Consider the following 17,416-nt stretch of genomic DNA (forward strand, 5'->3'; position numbering starts at 1 on the left):
TTACGTAATATTGTTTTCTGAAAAACTCAATTTTCTGAGAACCACTTAAAATACATATGTTTAATTAATATATTTTGTTATTAAAGTTATGCAACCGGCAGATACTTTAGGCTTTTTACGGTAATTCTGTAAATATAATACAATCATACCTTTGACTCTTGCTATCACAAGGCTACAGTGGCGCCATCAGATAAATCGATGGGGCTACGGAAACTCCAGAAAATTTAGGTGCCAAAAATATGAACTAAACAACGCCCTGTCATTTCGACCAATCAGGGGCCAGATTTCGTTGTTCCGCTCTAGGTTCACTCGCAAATTGAACATTCCAAAGGCCGGTCTTCTCCTCCTCGCACAGTTCTTTGGTAAGTCGGCGAATTTCAGCGGCCTCAGAGTAATCTGCTATTATCAAGTGTTAATACAATCATCTTTGCAGGTGAAGTGAAATAAAAATATATTTCAGGTTTTAAAAAAGTGTTAGTGTCATTATTTCAGTGCAAATCGAGTTTACTAGTGATATATTTGAAGGGACGAAATTATTGTCCTATGACTTCCTTCATCTCAGAATCAGCCATTTTCTATGTTTAAATCACAGTTCGTGACTAAATGAGCTACTCTTTACGTCAAATTCGTGAGATATTCGCTAAGCGATATCTGAAAAGTTCTTAGTTGTTGTATAAATACATTTTCATTGTCGATCGTTACGTATACAAATTACGTAACGGGCCTCAGTCGGCTCTTGACAAAAGTCTAATAGGTTATTGAAGAACTAACTTTGTATTGTGAGATATAAAGACCTTCATTGATTTTTTATATTATTTTCAGGTTTCTGAGACCAAACACAAAACCGACAAAATGTTCGCCGCAGCCAGATTCCTTACCCCAGTCGCCAGATCCGCAGTGAGTTGTTTTTCGTTTTACAAATTACTTTCGTTCTAATTTTCTATTTAGCCAGAGGATTCAAATATATTGTTATGTAAGCTACGTAACGTCTGGTGTTTTAATGTCTGCTATCTAACCAATCCCACCCTATTATCAAACCGTATCGTCTGTCATGGTAGGTTAGGTAGACCTTCTTCTGAATGAATAATCGATAATTGTATGCCGCATATCTTCAGGAATAGGAATCCATCAATAAATATCGCTTTTATTTCTTCGTGTAACCTTTGACACTTCAAATCTTTTTTCAGTTTTGTGTACCCATTACATAATTTCACCTGTCATTTTTTTTTCTTTCACTATCAGCCTTTCTATAACTACAATCTACCTTCTGAACAACAGTATAGTACTGCCACATTTCGACTTCATATTATTGTATCTTACAAATACTTGCAAGAGGTTTGCCACTATCATTGCATAACTGCAGTTCATACGCCAGTAACTGATAGGTTAAGTTTTGTCAAAAAAATACCATTACATCACTTGATTTTATAATGATCTGGCTTTTGAATTCCATCTTTCTTCCATTCAAGCAAATATCAACCAACTTACTTCAATATATCCATAACTAAGTTCGTGCAACTTGTCTGATAAGGTTTGTAGGTTAATGCATGCATTTTGTTTTATTATGTGGACACTCTTATCAAATTATTTTTGCATTTCTTGTTGCAAATAATTAATTACTAGTCTAAACATCTATTAGACACCTGATTGAAAATCTATTCTCTACCTTGTATAGATAGAATTAATAGATTTTTCAGTTGCAACTTTGAGGTTATGTAAGTTTAAAATTTTTATCCAGACAAGTTGAAAACAGGGATGGGCATTAATTATATTTGTTCAAAGCTTAAATTAAGGGTTCAACTCCCCTTAAATTTATTTTAATGGGTTTTTATTCTAGTTGACAGTATAATAATATAATCCGAGATGTGACATAATACTTTATATAGCGGAGTTTTTTGTGAAATATCACTTCAAGAGTGCTGTACAATTCGTTATGATTGCCTAGGCTCTGGTAACCTACTAATGACATTAATCACCCACAATGGTTAGCCGCTATAATTTCTATTAACTAATAATTCTTCCATAAAATCAATACTATCTACAAACCCTACATTTCAAGTCTTATGCAATTATCATTCTTAAACTATTCTGACATCATATTCACAAGTTTCTCAATGACAACCACTAATTACCTACCCTTAACAAAGATAGTGTTTTGAGATAATGATAATGATATCCTCACTGGGATGGCATATAAAATGTAATGTTGACTTGTGTGACCGCGACCGCATGAGGTTATCATTAAAATTGTTTGTATCATGAACATAGTAAGTACATTGCATTCAGAAAAAAATAATGGTAAATATTCGGGATCTCTGGCCAGGCCTAATTAATGTATAACAATGAAAGCGAATTTTCATTTTACTCAATTGAAAATTACAATGTTAAAATTTCCCAAATGCAGATAGTTGCTTTGAAAGTAATTAGGTGAATTAAAGTGTTTTATTCTAAAAAATCTTGGCCAGCAATCCCGAATAATTATATTACATGTTTGGTAAACATGACAAATGTAAGTAGTGTACTACTAGTAGTCATAACGTATCTTACATAATGTAATTAGTAATAATACATAATATTATGTTTGTGCAGCTCTAAAAATGTCATTGTTCGTAAGTTACAAGAATATAAATTCATTGTTTGTAAGGTTAACGAATATCTTAACGCCCAGATGCGCAATGCCCATAAGTTAATATAGGATGAAAAATGCATATCAAATCGATTGGTTAAAATAGCTCTTCTGCAGGGACAGGATTTTATTTTTTATTTCAGTGATACTGATAAAAACATAATTTCATGGTTTTATAGAAATGTGTGTGTTTTCTCATTAGCTGCTGAACACCTGCGTGTCCGGCTATGTGCGCCCCCTGTCAGGGGCCATGTCCTCCCCGCTGGTGAGCCAGCAGTGGGCTGCCCCCTCCGCCAGCGTGTCCCCCATGGTGTCTCGCGCCCTGCAGACCTCCGCCCCCGTGCGGGACATTGACTCCGCCGCCAAGTTCATCGGAGCTGGCGCCGCCACCGTTGGAGTAGCTGGATCAGGTATACTCTTTTACCAACCTCACCTCTTTAGTATCTTCAACCAGCCTGCAGTTGCTGTAAACCCCTCTACAGAGATTTCGTAATTATTGAAATTAGGCTAATGTTGGCTTAGTTTCAATGGGCATACAGCTTTTCTTCAATTCGTTTGAATCAATTGACTTTTATTCCCAGTAATTTTCATATTGTCTGTGATTTCAGTGCAGTCAGAATCTAATTCCCAATGATTTAGTTAAGCCGCTTCTCCAGCGACTACGTTAGCGCAAATATTGTTAAAAACACATACACATTATGTGGGTGCTTCGGTCGGGGCCACAACATTTTTGTGTTCCATCGGCCATGGAAAACATTTTGGTGCTGGAGACCCGACTTTATGCAAACAGTGTTAAAACATCAATCACCTTTTCTGTGATCTTTTTAATCATAGAATAAAGAATTACACAAAAAATGCCTTGTGTGCGTCTTTTGTGATCCAAGTATTTGCCTAATTGATGCTCAAATTTTCAATAAAAACCTGTCTTTACAAAATATAAATTTGTATGGGAGGCACTTCTAGTGTTGTACTTTATTCTATATTTTGAATAATTACCCTTGTCCCACTGATGGCCCTAAAAATTAATTTATGGAGGGTATTGCAGTACTCGTGCACCTCCTTATGTTATTGCTTGTTATGTTACGGTAAACTCGATTCTTGTTAGCTTTACATCTACCACGTATTAACCTATTAATGTCTGGCAGTCAAGGTGTTAAATTGTATGGAAGGCACAGAATTCAACAATATTGCTGTCAATCCTGTTTGCACTCGGTAGATATAAAGTTATTAAGAATCGATGCTTATGTTATCCTTATCCTGCATGTGCATGAATCTATCCAGGAATTGATGTATTCTGTGAAAACTATTATTTGTGGCGCAGTAGAATAATTACTATCAAAATTTAAGAACAGGCAATACATACTTCTAATTGGTTCTCTTTTTGTGAGATCTTTCGTCCTCTAGATGAGTATTACAACTAATTCTACTAGTGCATTGTTTTACTGTTTTTTTTTTTTTTTTTTTTTAATTTTTGTGCTCAGATTTGACACAAGAATGCATCTAATAAGCCTGAGGAAATTTATCATATTTATAATGCTGTTTCCAAAGTTATGATATAAAACGCCTTCTTTGTTAGTTCACTGGAGCTGTTCTCATTATTTCAATGGAATTTAGAATACATTTTAATTACAAGTATACAAACCTTTTTAGCCTATTTAGAAAATATTACAACACACCTAATTTAGCATTTTATCAAGAAGCTAATGAGTGCAGATGAGTAATCATTCGCAAGGTTGTAATGGAACACCTGTCCAGTTTTAGTTCAGTTTCTTACCTGGAAGTTGTTATCTTAAAGTAAATATTGTAAAATTATGTTTAAAGCCCTATTTAAATACAGAAAAACTTATTTTCAATCATGAAAATTGGTTGTGAAGGAATTCTGTAGGGTGATCTGTGATATTTTGTTTCCAAGTGTATTTCTTCAATTAATTTACCAAATAAATTGTCACACTCTGTAAATTAAAATTCTTTATCTAAATTTATTTCATTTGAAATCGAGCAATGCGACTTCCTACTGTCACTTAAGGTTAGATTCATTTTTATTTTGTGTGTAGTAATAGTTGTTTGTGTTCTAGGAATTGGTATTGGCATGGTATTTGGAAGCCTCATCCTGGGGTACTCCCGCAACCCCTCCCTAAAACAGCAAATGTTCTCCTACGCCATCCTGGGCTTCGCCCTCTCCGAAGCCATGGGCTTGTTCTGCCTCATGATCGCTTTCCTCATGCTATTTGCATTGTAACTCACCTCACCCAGCATGCACCCCCGCTTAACTACCAACTTAACTAACTAATATTATTCTTTTAAGTTTGCACTACTGTAAAATATGTTTAACTAATTTAACTGTAAATTGACATTCTTTGGTGATGGGAGAATCAATTGAATTGTGTAAATAAATGGTTGCATGGCATCAAGTCTACAGTGCATGTAAGTTTATCCAACTCTTTCTATTATTATTTAATGTTGAGTTATAATTTGTTCCTTATTTACAGTAAGATGTAAACGAGATTGAGAAGTAATGATATTAATGTATCGATGAATGTTATTCCAGGTGCTGGTATCGGAACAGTGTTTGGATCCCTCATCATCGGTTATGCGAGGAACCCATCCCTCAAGCAGCAACTCTTCTCCTACGCCATCCTCGGGTTCGCCCTGTCAGAAGCCATGGGTCTGTTCTGTCTCATGATGGCCTTCCTCCTGCTGTTCGCTTTCTAAGTTGAGTGCGAGAGAAGTGTGGGGGGTGCAGTGGCCGTGGAATGTTCATCCGGAACTGTTAGTGAAGTGCAGCCTGGCTGGGGCGAGTTATTGTTTAAACAAACCAATCAATCTAATCACCGTAATATCCAGAGAAGGCATCCTCTCGAGAACAGACCGCGCCCGCCCCGCCACGCGGATTGTGAACCTCCAGCTTGCGTTATTATTTCATGATATCACTGCCCTAGTGTTTAATATCTAAGAATCATACCGTAGTATCGAATCAAATCATATTTCTTTCATTGGATGAGGCGAAGCGTGGTGTCATATATGTTCGCAACGTAAAGTTAAATCCTTAAATACATGGTGGAAGGAACGTCTTCTTTAAATCAATAGTAATCCAGTGATAAATATTTATTATTAAATATTGTTTTTGGCTTCGTACGATCTGTTTTGCCATGTATTGAAAGATTGGGGCGTGCGTGCTCCACCTTTGTCATGTTAAATATTATATACAATTTGGGAGGATTTCTTTTGAGAATGCATATTGTACAGCGTTAGGACTATTAAATAAAACACTCCAGTCGATGATTTTTTTTCATTTACTGGACAATAATTTAAAACCCCTTGTATTCATTCCTCTTACCTACTATATCTGTTCTAATGCATATGGGGATGTCATGTACCTATACTTACTGAGGAGAAAGGAAAACATTTTTACTATAAAGTTCTTCGAAAAAAGGTATAGTATTTGGTATTTACATTGAGAATATTAAGCTGGCCTGATTATATAAATATTATTCAGTACGGCAGTAAGAATAATTTCAGACTAACCCTGTCGTCCCATGGGTAGGTAAGCAATCTACACAAACGAAATGCTGTAAGGCCCTGTGCAGAAAATTAAATTCACTGTGGTAAGATAATGATCTGCAACAACAGCTTATTGGGGACTTTTTTGCGCAGGGTGCTTGCTGACCTGTGGGACAACAGGCTTAAATAAATATTTCAACTGATGCACACCTGCCACAAAAACAAAATAAGCAGGTGAAATGTGTGTCACCCATCGGTGGTACCAGCTGATGAGGATGAAGCTCGGTTGTAATGTCTGCCATAAGTGGGAAAGAGAGGTTACAACGACAAGATCATAAATAATGGATAAGATATTCAAAATGATATGATTTACTGAAGTTCGTAAAAAAAAGTGTATGGATACAGGTCACGAGCGCTGAGATTGTCGGTAAACAAATTTTCTACAGAAAACGAAAACTTCATACAGCGATTTGTAGTGGAACAACGCGTGTCTTCATTTAGCCGACCTTCAAACCTTTCCTACCATAAAACTTTATTACTATATCAACAGATGGCTCTCAAACAAGAACAAATGAATGGCTTTCTCATTTTTGAGATTTCGAATAAAAAATGGGCGGCGATTCAAATTTCTTTACGAAAAACAATATTTCTCTATGAACATCAGTGGCGTACCAAAGATTAAAGCTACGAAAGGGTCTGGTGGAAAGTGATTTTATTAAAAAAGAAAGTAAACATTCCCGGGTTACGAATAACCTGCCAATATTTTAAAATCTTCTACGACCACCACAGTAAGCGGAAAATGTTGCTTGTGTTATGATGGAGGACTTAGCCAGCCGAGGAATTGAATATACTCCGCCTAGGTGGGACCCAAACGTGATGTCAAGTCAGCCACCGACCGGTTAATTATTATTGCAAATTCATTAAAAATATGAATTTTTTTGAAGATTCAAAAATAAATATATAGCTTTCATTACAAACTGCGGAGCTCTTACCCAGAAAAAAAGATAACTTCGCTCATGGTTACTTCAATCGTTCTAGATAAATATAAGCATGGTCAACCTATTCAAGGGTGATATCTTTTTAGATTTTTTTAAAGGCATAAGATTGAAAGAGCTGTCGCATATTTTTACCGGATGTGTTTTTTATGCTGCAAGTACACGTTTGGCCATTGGAGGTTGCCCACCACTTCCCTACGTCGTTCTAAGGAAACAGATGGTTTCCCCCTCCATCATACACGACAAGTCTCTATTTTTTTATTTATAAAGGAAGCTACTTTTTTTATAAAAATGACTAGATCCCCAATGTTCAGGCATACAGTGTTAGTAGGCAGAATGCAGGTGTATATATGTTGTTAGTTATATAACTGGATTACATCCCATCTCCGTTAATAGGTAATCCCGGAAAAAATATTATTAAGATGAGTTAATTATAAGAGAAATATTAAGATGAGATTGTGACTTGACCAAAGTTGCAGACTTCTGGCAGTCCTACCGAGAATAGTCGGAGCAATCGGAAAATCCGTCAGCTTCCCGACGGGCCCTCGAAGAATGTATTGGGATTGAGGGGGGAAAACCCGAGACAAAAGAAAAAATAAACCTAAGGGACAAAAGTGGGGATCGGGTCCACCAGAGGCAGGGCGGAAGAGCTTCAGGTGCCCGCAGACGATCCTCAGGCCCGCTTATTCCGACGGGGAAGGCGCAGGCGGGTTTTGCAGCAGCCTCTTTGGGAGTCATCTCCTCGGTTGATGCCGGGACTGGGTCTATTCCACCCCCTTGATGAGGTGAAGAACAGTACAAAATAATAAGATGAGTTCAGTTCCAGCTCCTTATGATAAAGCAAGTCCAAGGACTTCAAAACTGAATTGATGTTTATCTTTAGTGCAATATAGGAGAAAACGTAAAATGGCAAGTGCAGTTAATGAAAAATGAAGAAAAAGGAAAAATTTCGAAATTAAGTTGCTGCAGAAGATGGTACAAGAAAATAAGGTATTCGTTAGTACGCAATTAAACAGTCACGATATTAAAAAATAGCAAAAACAGTGCATGAAATCCGGTCAATGGGAGTAAAATGTTTACAAAACGATGAGTTGGGCCAATGCGCTAACGTGTACAGGACCACTTGATGTATCTTGGCCTTTCCACGCGTTGGCCAGCCACCCCGGTTATTGTCGGTTTTTGGTGAACACATCAAAGGATATTGTAGCCAACGTGTGAATGCTGTCCCAACGTGTACTATGGGCTTTAGGAGAGTACAATGAACTTCGGTTTGGTCAACTTTTGTCCGGTTACGTGACTTCGAATTATTAACAAAATTTCTTTTAAGTCCACGTAATTTTCACACGACTGACGAAAATCTTCCATTTTATTTGCTGTTAAAGAATCTTTTTTTAATTTTGCCAATAATTTTTTTTCAGGTTTTTTTTATATTTTTGGGTGCGCCACTGAATTTCATCAACGTAATGAGTTCTTTATTGCATCTAGGTTACGTCATTACACACCTTAAACATGTACTAGACACGGTTTGTTATGGTACAAATTAATAATAACCTAATGCCATCTACTGGATCAATATTAATTATTCCGCCACATTCTATCGAATGATGCAAGCCGCTCACGCTGCGCTGGTAATAAAAATATGCCGTTGTGTCATGTTTACTTTATCGCTGGTGGCAGCGGTGGCTGCTACATGACGTGGCGGATTCTCCGGTTACAAAGTCCAAACATCACTCAACACTCAACAGTGACATGATCGTCTACAGAGAATGAATATTGTGTATTCCTCGAATTTGTGACATCAAGCTTTGGAACTTTGATCCTTGACGTGGTGAATTCGGAATAACATTCATATATTTTGTTTGAATAAATTACTAGGCGTGTAGGTGACGCCTTTACTAACATTGTGAATAAATTATTTGTTACTTAGGAGGCCTGCTAATAATGCCTAGTTTGGTGGCCTTATCGTTTCGGCAGCTATGTAGGTATTAAGACGATTCAAAACCCACATCAATCCAAAACAAACAAAACTATGATTTCTTAGTTAAGTTCTTAACCATTATACTCAATAAGCAGGTTAATAAATAAATGGATCCAACATCTGCGATATCAGTTAACAGGCAAGCTCTGTTACTAGGTACTAGATGGGCATAAATAAACCACTCTGGTTGGTGAATGAACATTTTTTTAATATTTTTAAAATAATACATTGTATTACAAAGTTAGTGATTTCATTAACTTTCAAGAAGGAGGATAAAACAAATATTTCATAATTATCTCATCGACTCGACGAAAATATTTTGGAATTTCTTAGTATATTACAATATCTATGCTAATTGGTATTCAAATCTTTGCTCGCTTGATAAAAATGCTGAAATACCTACTTATGTATCAAAATTTATAAAATTATCACTCTTTGACGCTATTAAAGTAGTACCTACCTAAACTCGCAAAAGCAAAAGTATTCGCAAAGTGTATTCGTAATCAATCATTTATTATCAGTATCTTAGATGGACCTTAGTACTTGGATAAGGAAGTGGTTTAATAAAAATATGTAATTACTTATCTCATTTCTAGGAAAGATATCATTTTACCAAAGTACCTACATACTTATCTACACACATTCCACCATCGGTAATTATTAATTATTTATAAAACATATGTGGGTAGAATGAGTAGGTAGGTACCTACCTACCGATATTATATATTTACCCTAAAACTTAGTACTTAGTTACAGCTTATACCTAACGTTAAAAAATGTCTCGTTTCCTGATAATTATATGCTCGTAAATTCACTTAAAATTATACGTCATTTAAACCTTATAAATTCTCCTTATTTAATTATGACAAGCAAATCATAATACATTTATAAATGCACGAATCAGTCACCTTCATATGGAGGCGAGAAATTTGTCATTTCTAATTAAACCTGAAAACATAAATTAATATACTTAAAGGCAGTCCTGGATTTGTCAATAGGCCTTATAGGCCGCGGCCTAGGGGCGGCAGAGTTCAGGGGGCGGCACTCGCTCGCTTTGGTAAACCGTGTATGCGATTATAAACAAAAAAGTCCCTGTGGATAGACAGAGTTTTACAACTATTAGACGATAAATATCATGTTTGAAAGGCGCTAATTCCTAGTACTTTAGTTAGATAGTTAGTTATATTGATGCTACTGCCCGTACGGCAAGGTGGCGGGCGGCGGATCGGGGGCGGGTGATGTGATGAACAGTCAGTACGAACACATAATATACCGTATCACGCGCGCGCCGGGCCGGCCGGCAGTGCAAAGCGGCAGTTTCGTGTGTATACTTATAGTCCAAGCGATGACCGTAAAAATCCCATCCCATAAGCCACATGAACCAAATTAGTACTGGGCTTTAACCCCAAATAAGATTAGTTAAAAAAACGCATTCATCCAGATTTCGGCCCGGGAGGAGTCTTGGAAAGCGACGACTCCCGGTGTCATTTTTGGGATGAAAATATCCGACTTGCCACATTACCAAAACTAACGGCAAAAGTTGATTGCAAATTTGTTATGAAAAAAAAATAGTTCGGCCAACTTTTGTGTGGGGAGAAGTACCTAACAAATGACATTGTAGGTATCCTCCAGATGCGGCAAAATATCTCATCGGCCACACGAATGAAATCGATGTCAGAGTTTAGATAAAAATTCCCTGTTTACGAATATGTCGTTCGGCCAGCTCAACACGAAAACTCTCCAAATCATAAGTCCTGTATTCTCGCTTTAAGATCTAGAGGTTTGATTCACGGTTGTATTCAATCTTCACTAACTGCCCAACTAAACGAGGAAATTGCTTATTGGAAGAACATTTTAAAGAGGGTCGTTGCTGTAATGAAAGGATTGGCATCAAGAGGTCTCGCTTTCAGAGGAAGTAATGAAAAATTTGGTGACCCGCACAGTGGGAATTATATAATGCTACTTGAATTAATAGCAGAGTTTGATACATTTTTAGCCAAGGATATTGAAAGACATGCAAACCAAGGATCTGGAACTACTAGCTACCTATCAAAAACTGTCTGCGACGAGTTCATTTGCTTAATGGCTGAGAAAGTACTGAAATGCATTAGTGATGAGATAAAAGAAGCGAAATACTTTTCTTTAATTGTAGACTCTACACCGGATGCAGCACACGTAGATCAACTGACACTTGTGATTAGATATGTTTTAAATAATGGAGAGCCATGTGAGGGATTTCTTAAATTCTTACCTTCTGTAGAACACAAGGCTCAAGATATGTTTGATGCCATTACTTTAGAGCTAGAAAAGTTGAACATAAATCTAGAAGACTGTCGTGGTCAGTCATATGATAATGCTTCGAACATGTCAGGAATTTATAATGGTTTACAAGCCAAAATTCAAGAACAAACACCACTTGCCATGTTCGTCCCTTGTGCAGCTCATTCATTAAATTTGGTGGGAACCTCGGCCGCTGAGTCTTGTAAAGAAGCCTGTCACTTCTTCATGTTGCTGGAAGAGGTAAATACTTTCTTTGTGAAGTCAACCGATTGTTGGAAAAAATTGGCTAATGAAATAAGAAAACGAAAGACGCTGAAGAGAGTAAACCTCACAAGTTGGTCAGCAATAGCAGATGCCTGTCAAAGTGTAAGAGATTCCTGGGATGAAGTACTTACGGTTTTAAAAATGATTGAAAATGACGCTACACAGAAACCCATCCCACAAATTGAAGCAAAGGGAATTCGCCTTAAATTGGAAAAACTGGAAACGGCATTTATGATCGTATTTTGGAATGCTATTTTAGACAGATTAAATAAAGTGAGTGCTCAGATTCAGAACTTATCTGTTGATGTACTGACGGTATCTGATCTTTATGGATCTCTTCTCGAATTTAAAATAGCAGAGCGAGAAAACTTTGATTTTTTCGAAAAAAGTACAATTCAAATGAGCGCACTTAAGCAATATCAGGGCGAAATTAAGAGTAAGAGGAACCCTAAGAGAAAAAACTTCATAGACGAAGCATCAAATGAGAAAATTGAAACAACCTCCAGAGACTCTTTCAGAGTCAACACCTTTTTGGTAATTCTGGACAGACTGAGAGCTGAATTAGAAAGAAGACATAGTGCATATATAATCTTTAAAGAAAAATTTTCATTTTTAACAAGAATGAGTGAACTATCAACACAAAGAGTCTCAGAAAAAGCTCAGTCTCTTGTGCAATATTACTGTAATGATTTAGAAGACGATTTAGTTCAGGAATGTGTACACTTTTGTAGTCATTTTCTCTAATAAGACGGCAGAGAAACCTGAATCGACATCATTACTGAATCTTTTCAAGGAAACAATCTCTGTGTAATGTTTATCCAAACTTGGATATAGCTCTCCGCATTGCACTTTGCACCCCGGCCACAAATTGTTCTGGAGAAAGGAGTTTTTCCTGTTTAAAGCGTGTGAAAAATTACCAAAGATCTTCACTGTCGCAAGAAAAACTTAACTCTTTGGCTCTTCTGAGCATTGAAACAGGCTTAATGAATACTATAAGCTATGAAGATAATATTATAGATGATTTTTTCAATAAAAAAACCCGAAAAAAATTGTAATTGTTGTTATTAAATTTTACTAATTAAATTAAATTGTACTAATTCGTTTGTTTATTTTATTTTTGAATACCTACTTCCTACATTTGAATATTTATTTTGAAAATTGTGTGTCACCTAATGGCAGCCTAAAAGTGAGTGATTATGTTTTTAAAAATTTAAAATTTTTTTTATTTTTTTTAATTTTTTTTTATGATAGATACTATCGGTGGCAATTTCCAAGAAGGGGGTAGGGGGCGGCGCAAACGAAGTGGCCTATACTTGTGAAAAGTACAAATACGGCCCTGCTTAAAGGCAGCTTCATTGGTGTTAAATATGTATATATGATTATGTGCAATACTGCAATATCAAGATTGCTCTCCCCACCGGTATGACCAAGACTGGGAGCTAGAACAGACTATGCTGTGGGTTACGGAGATAATCGGGAACATAGAAATGAATGCTCTCCGTGATAGCCAAGTTTTCAAACTATCCCTGAATCAGTCTGAAGAAATGTGTAGCAATTTATACATCCCTTATGACCCGTGGATGGTTCATTCCGAACATTCCCAAAAGAAATTCGGTAGGAAATAGTCATGGGTAGTAGCCATACTCCTTCATTTGGGACGTCTCAGAAATTTCTTGAGAACTCTCTCCAACCCGAGGAAATACTTTACCTGGTGTGGACTCTAAATTACCGACTCACTTCCAGTCTACTCCTTACTAAAGAATCGAATAAAACAAAGAGAACCCGGGTGACTCTAAAATTCCTTGCAGTACGTATAATAAAGCTTAGTATTCTAAATGAAGTGCCACAAGCCATCTCAATATGAGCATGAAATGTCAGCCTACCATCAAATATGAATCCAAGGTCCTTCACGGTGGAGACACGTTTTAAACTTCGGGCATCCATTGTACATCGGAAATACGCCCGGTATGATTCGCCCTAGTGAATGACAAAATTAAACAACATTAGTGAGCTTGATTTTTATGAGAAAAATCTTGATTTATGTATAGTGAGATGCAATAAATAAAGAAACTTTTAGATACCCTGAACTCAATCCGATTGCTTTACTCCAGTAAACAATTCTATCAATATCTGACTGGAGTTGATTGCAGTCTTCTAATAAAAGTTTTAGGTCATCGGCAAAGAAAAGAAACCTAGAGTGCAGAATTACTTCTGAAGGAAAAGATGACTGGGCCTAAATTAGAGCCTTGGGGTATCTTCTTCTAATCGTACAAAAATGGTATAGATTAAAAAGTCCATGAGACGCAAACTGTTTCCTGTCTGCGAGATAGCTAGCAAAAAAGGTGTGAAGGCTTATAGAGAATCCTATTGTAGCCAGTTTATTGAGTAAGACGCCCACCGGGATCAACAATATGGAAGACCTCTGAAAAATCATTATATGAACAATCTACTTGATGGCTTATCTAACGATCTCGATACGTAGGTACGTAATCCGTAAACACCAGAGGTTGGTTTCTGTAGATCGACCTTTTCTAAATCCATGCAGTTCAGAAATTAAGAATGGTTCCACTTGTGGTAGTGTGTATAGGAAGAATCGATTCGAACAATTTAGTTGGTTCAGGTAGTATTAACTTGTCAATACGCTATCAAATGTCGAGTTAATCAACTAAAATTGAAACTTCGAACTCGTTATAATACTCGCGATGGTAGGTATCTGGACAATACCTACCACTTCGGAATCGGATATCGACGACCACCTCTTCTGGGAGGTTTTCAAGGAATACAAACATTACAAAAAATGGCAACAGTCCAGCCACAAAAAATATTTCTCGTGAATGCTAATTTTACGAGAAGGGTATGTAAACAATTGGATTTGACGGGAAAACGCTATTAGTTGTACCAATTTTACGGTTTTCATTTTATCGTGCATATTCTGTAGAATTTTCTCTAATTGTTGTATATTTTAAGCATAATAAATACATAAAATTTGGCATTATTCGTAGGTTAGTGAATATTTTGGAGCTTAGTGCATATTATTATTTTACCGTGAATATGACCCGAGGAGTAACTACCTATTGCACCTTTTACGAAACCGTAGATAAACATTTATCTAGGTAGGTACTTACTACTTACCTGTGTTACAGATTGTAAACCTACCTATACATGTCATATATTGCGTAGTTTTTTTTCAAAACAATCAACAATGCACTTTGAAAGTGCTCTTATCAGGAGACAGTACCTACGTATACATGGTACCTACCTACGCTTCTTTGTGAAACGTGAAACAGATGTGTCCGCCACGTTACTCCATGATGGTATTATTTGTTTGGACAGTCATGTAAGTAGGTACCTACTTATGACGAAATTATTGAATAAATAACTAGGAAAACATACACATTACTCACAAGTGTTATTATAATATCTATTTTATTATACACGGTGTTCGGAAACTCGTACTACTGGTGATTATACGTCACATTTGGTGTCGGTTTTGGGGGAAGCATATCTATATAATTTTTTGATTTGAACTGTCCTTTTTGAGTAAATAGAGTACGAAGTTTTTTTGGTCAAATTTGAAAAAAATCGATCGCTAGGGGATTAATATCAGCTGTTCGTGTCTTTTAAAATGCTTCCTTAATAAATAAGACAACAAACAGGCTGTCGGGAGTGTATACTATTATACAAAACATGTCGTATTCACCAATACATAAAATCCTAAGAATGTGTTGTTCATGACCTGGAATGCCTGATGTGTTATTTTCCAGTAATCCAGAACATCTGTTTATCATCCACGCTGATGAAAAATTGTCCCACTAATGTAAAATAATATTATACATTATAATTATAGGGATTTTAGAAAAGAAAAGGCACTTTCCTTTTATCTGAAAATACTCCTGACTCAGTTCATTATAATATTAAAGATTATGAACAATCTTATTTTGATCTTTGATCGTATGATGTTGTGCAATTCTTTATGGAACGGACTAGAGCGGCCAGCTCAAATGGAGTACCATTTTACATGGGACAATTATTTTTTTTTATTTTTTTTTTAATAGAAAATTGGACAAAAGATATTATTTGTAAGCAGGGTAAAATGTAACCAAGCAGCAAGTTAAATAATAAGAGTTTTAATGGGGTTGTGATACCGGGGATTATTAGTAGAATATGTTTAGAACTGTGGGTACCTATGGGCACTTTTGTAAATAATATGTACCTACAGTAAACAGTAAATGTACTAGGTATGTACTCGATAAAGGTAGGTTATTAATTATTCATACGATAAATAGAAATATTTTTGGTTGTGGTAAAACCATTGAAGATAAGAATAAGATAACCTTTAACTAAACATCCAAATATTTTGTAAAAAGTATGTAGGTACTTAGTTTTATCTCTGTACAGATATTTCAATGTTTTCAACGACATAATGTATGCCTATGTATTATATTGTAAGAGCATCATAATTTCTAAATATGTGAATAGAGAAAAAAAAGTTATATGATTCCTTGCACTTATTTCAAATTATATTTTTACATAATTATTTTCGCCATGCTGCTGTAACTGTCATTATATTGCTATCAAAGTTCCGCCTTACTCCACAAAAGACACATAATGTTACTTAGCCAATAATGATGTTTACCCTTATTATATTATATCTCCATCATTGACAAAGGGTTTACTCGTATTTGTAAAACAATACATTTACTTATAACACGAGGCTCCTAAAAACAAATTTCCCCAAGTTCATAGTAAAAAACCAAACATAGAAATTTCGACGAAATTTTGCACACTTCTGATTTCTGATATATGTACGTACAACCGAAACATTAATATAGTTTTCATAAGACACATACATCGGTATCTACCGTGCCATTCCAATTTTTCCTTCAAAGAAAACAAAAACACGAACTCAACAATAGGTAAAGCAGAAGATTCCGAGAAATGTATAAATATTTAACTCCCATCTAACACGGGCTTCTCCATGAGTCATTTAGAGTGGTCGCTCTGCGCAAGTCTACGCGCACTTGTACTTCTGATAAGTAGTAGCAAAGTGCGACGATACTACAAAATTCCCGTCAGTTTTACTTCATTCGCTTTCACAGACAGTTATATTCGTGATTTTTACTACAAATCTTCGTGATATATATTCCTAATATAATAAAGTGTCGTTCGAATTCAAGTTATCTGTTGCCGATTCAGTGGAAATAAATTGTTTTCAAAGTTTAAAAAGTAAGTTCACCAATTTGTTTTGACAGTTGATATTTTTTATTTCATGTTGTGCAATAAAATACATCATTTTTCTTGATTCATTTCATTATTATGTGGATTTTATTGCATTGAAGAGTAGGTAACTGTCGGAATGTCTTATAATTTATTATATTCGAATGTCTGCGCCGATTCGTACACTTTTAGATTGTGTCAATGTGTCAATACTCTTTCGGAATAATTAATTAGTTCGAAATCAAGCACAGTGGATAAGTTTTTTTTAAATCTAAACCACTATCGAAAATGTGTACAGTACCTACTTATCGTAATGTTTTAACGATTGAGTTTTATTACTTCCTTTGAAAATATTTTTTATTGGCCAAATTAATCATATTACCAATAATAGTATAATATATATCAATCATTATAAAGCGTTTTGAGCTATGTTTTCCGGCTTCTTGGATCAGTAGTTTCAGGTTTCTGAAAGGCAATCAGTTTTCTAGACAGGAAGGCATTGATTATTATTTATTTATTCGTATTTAGCAATGTCATTTCGGGTTGGACGAACAA

General features: G+C 35.8%; 2 protein-coding genes across 4 annotated transcripts in view; both read left to right on the top strand.

Moving 5' to 3' along the window:
• Positions 1-278: 278 nt before the first annotated feature.
• ATPsynC (ATP synthase, subunit C) lies at positions 279-5,940 on the top strand. Of its 2 annotated transcripts, none has more exons than XM_089639817.1 (4): positions 279-362; positions 823-897; positions 2,829-3,036; positions 5,175-5,940. In XM_089639817.1, the coding sequence occupies exons 2-4, from the start codon at positions 853-855 to the stop codon at positions 5,336-5,338; spliced, it is 417 nt and encodes a 138-aa protein (XP_089495943.1). In that variant the 5' UTR covers positions 279-362; positions 823-852; the 3' UTR covers positions 5,339-5,940. The 2 variants fall into 2 exon arrangements, with proteins under 2 accessions (XP_089495943.1, XP_089495944.1); XM_089639818.1 differs by having other exon boundaries at positions 311-433.
• A 10,718-nt stretch (positions 5,941-16,658) lies between these two features.
• Positions 16,659-17,416, top strand: part of Lsd-2 (Lipid storage droplet-2) — a 91,848-nt gene continuing 91,090 nt past the window's right edge. For both annotated transcript variants that reach the window (XR_016303163.1, XM_089639824.1), the window contains exon 1: positions 16,659-16,870. The gene's annotated coding sequence lies outside the window, so the exon portion shown is untranslated. The remainder of the gene's footprint in view (positions 16,871-17,416) is intronic.

This window comes from Hesperophylax consimilis, chromosome 14 (genome assembly GCF_061612785.1).
Source record: "Hesperophylax consimilis isolate HC1 chromosome 14, BYU_Hcon_1.0, whole genome shotgun sequence".
Lineage (NCBI taxonomy): Eukaryota > Metazoa > Arthropoda > Insecta > Trichoptera > Limnephilidae > Hesperophylax > Hesperophylax consimilis.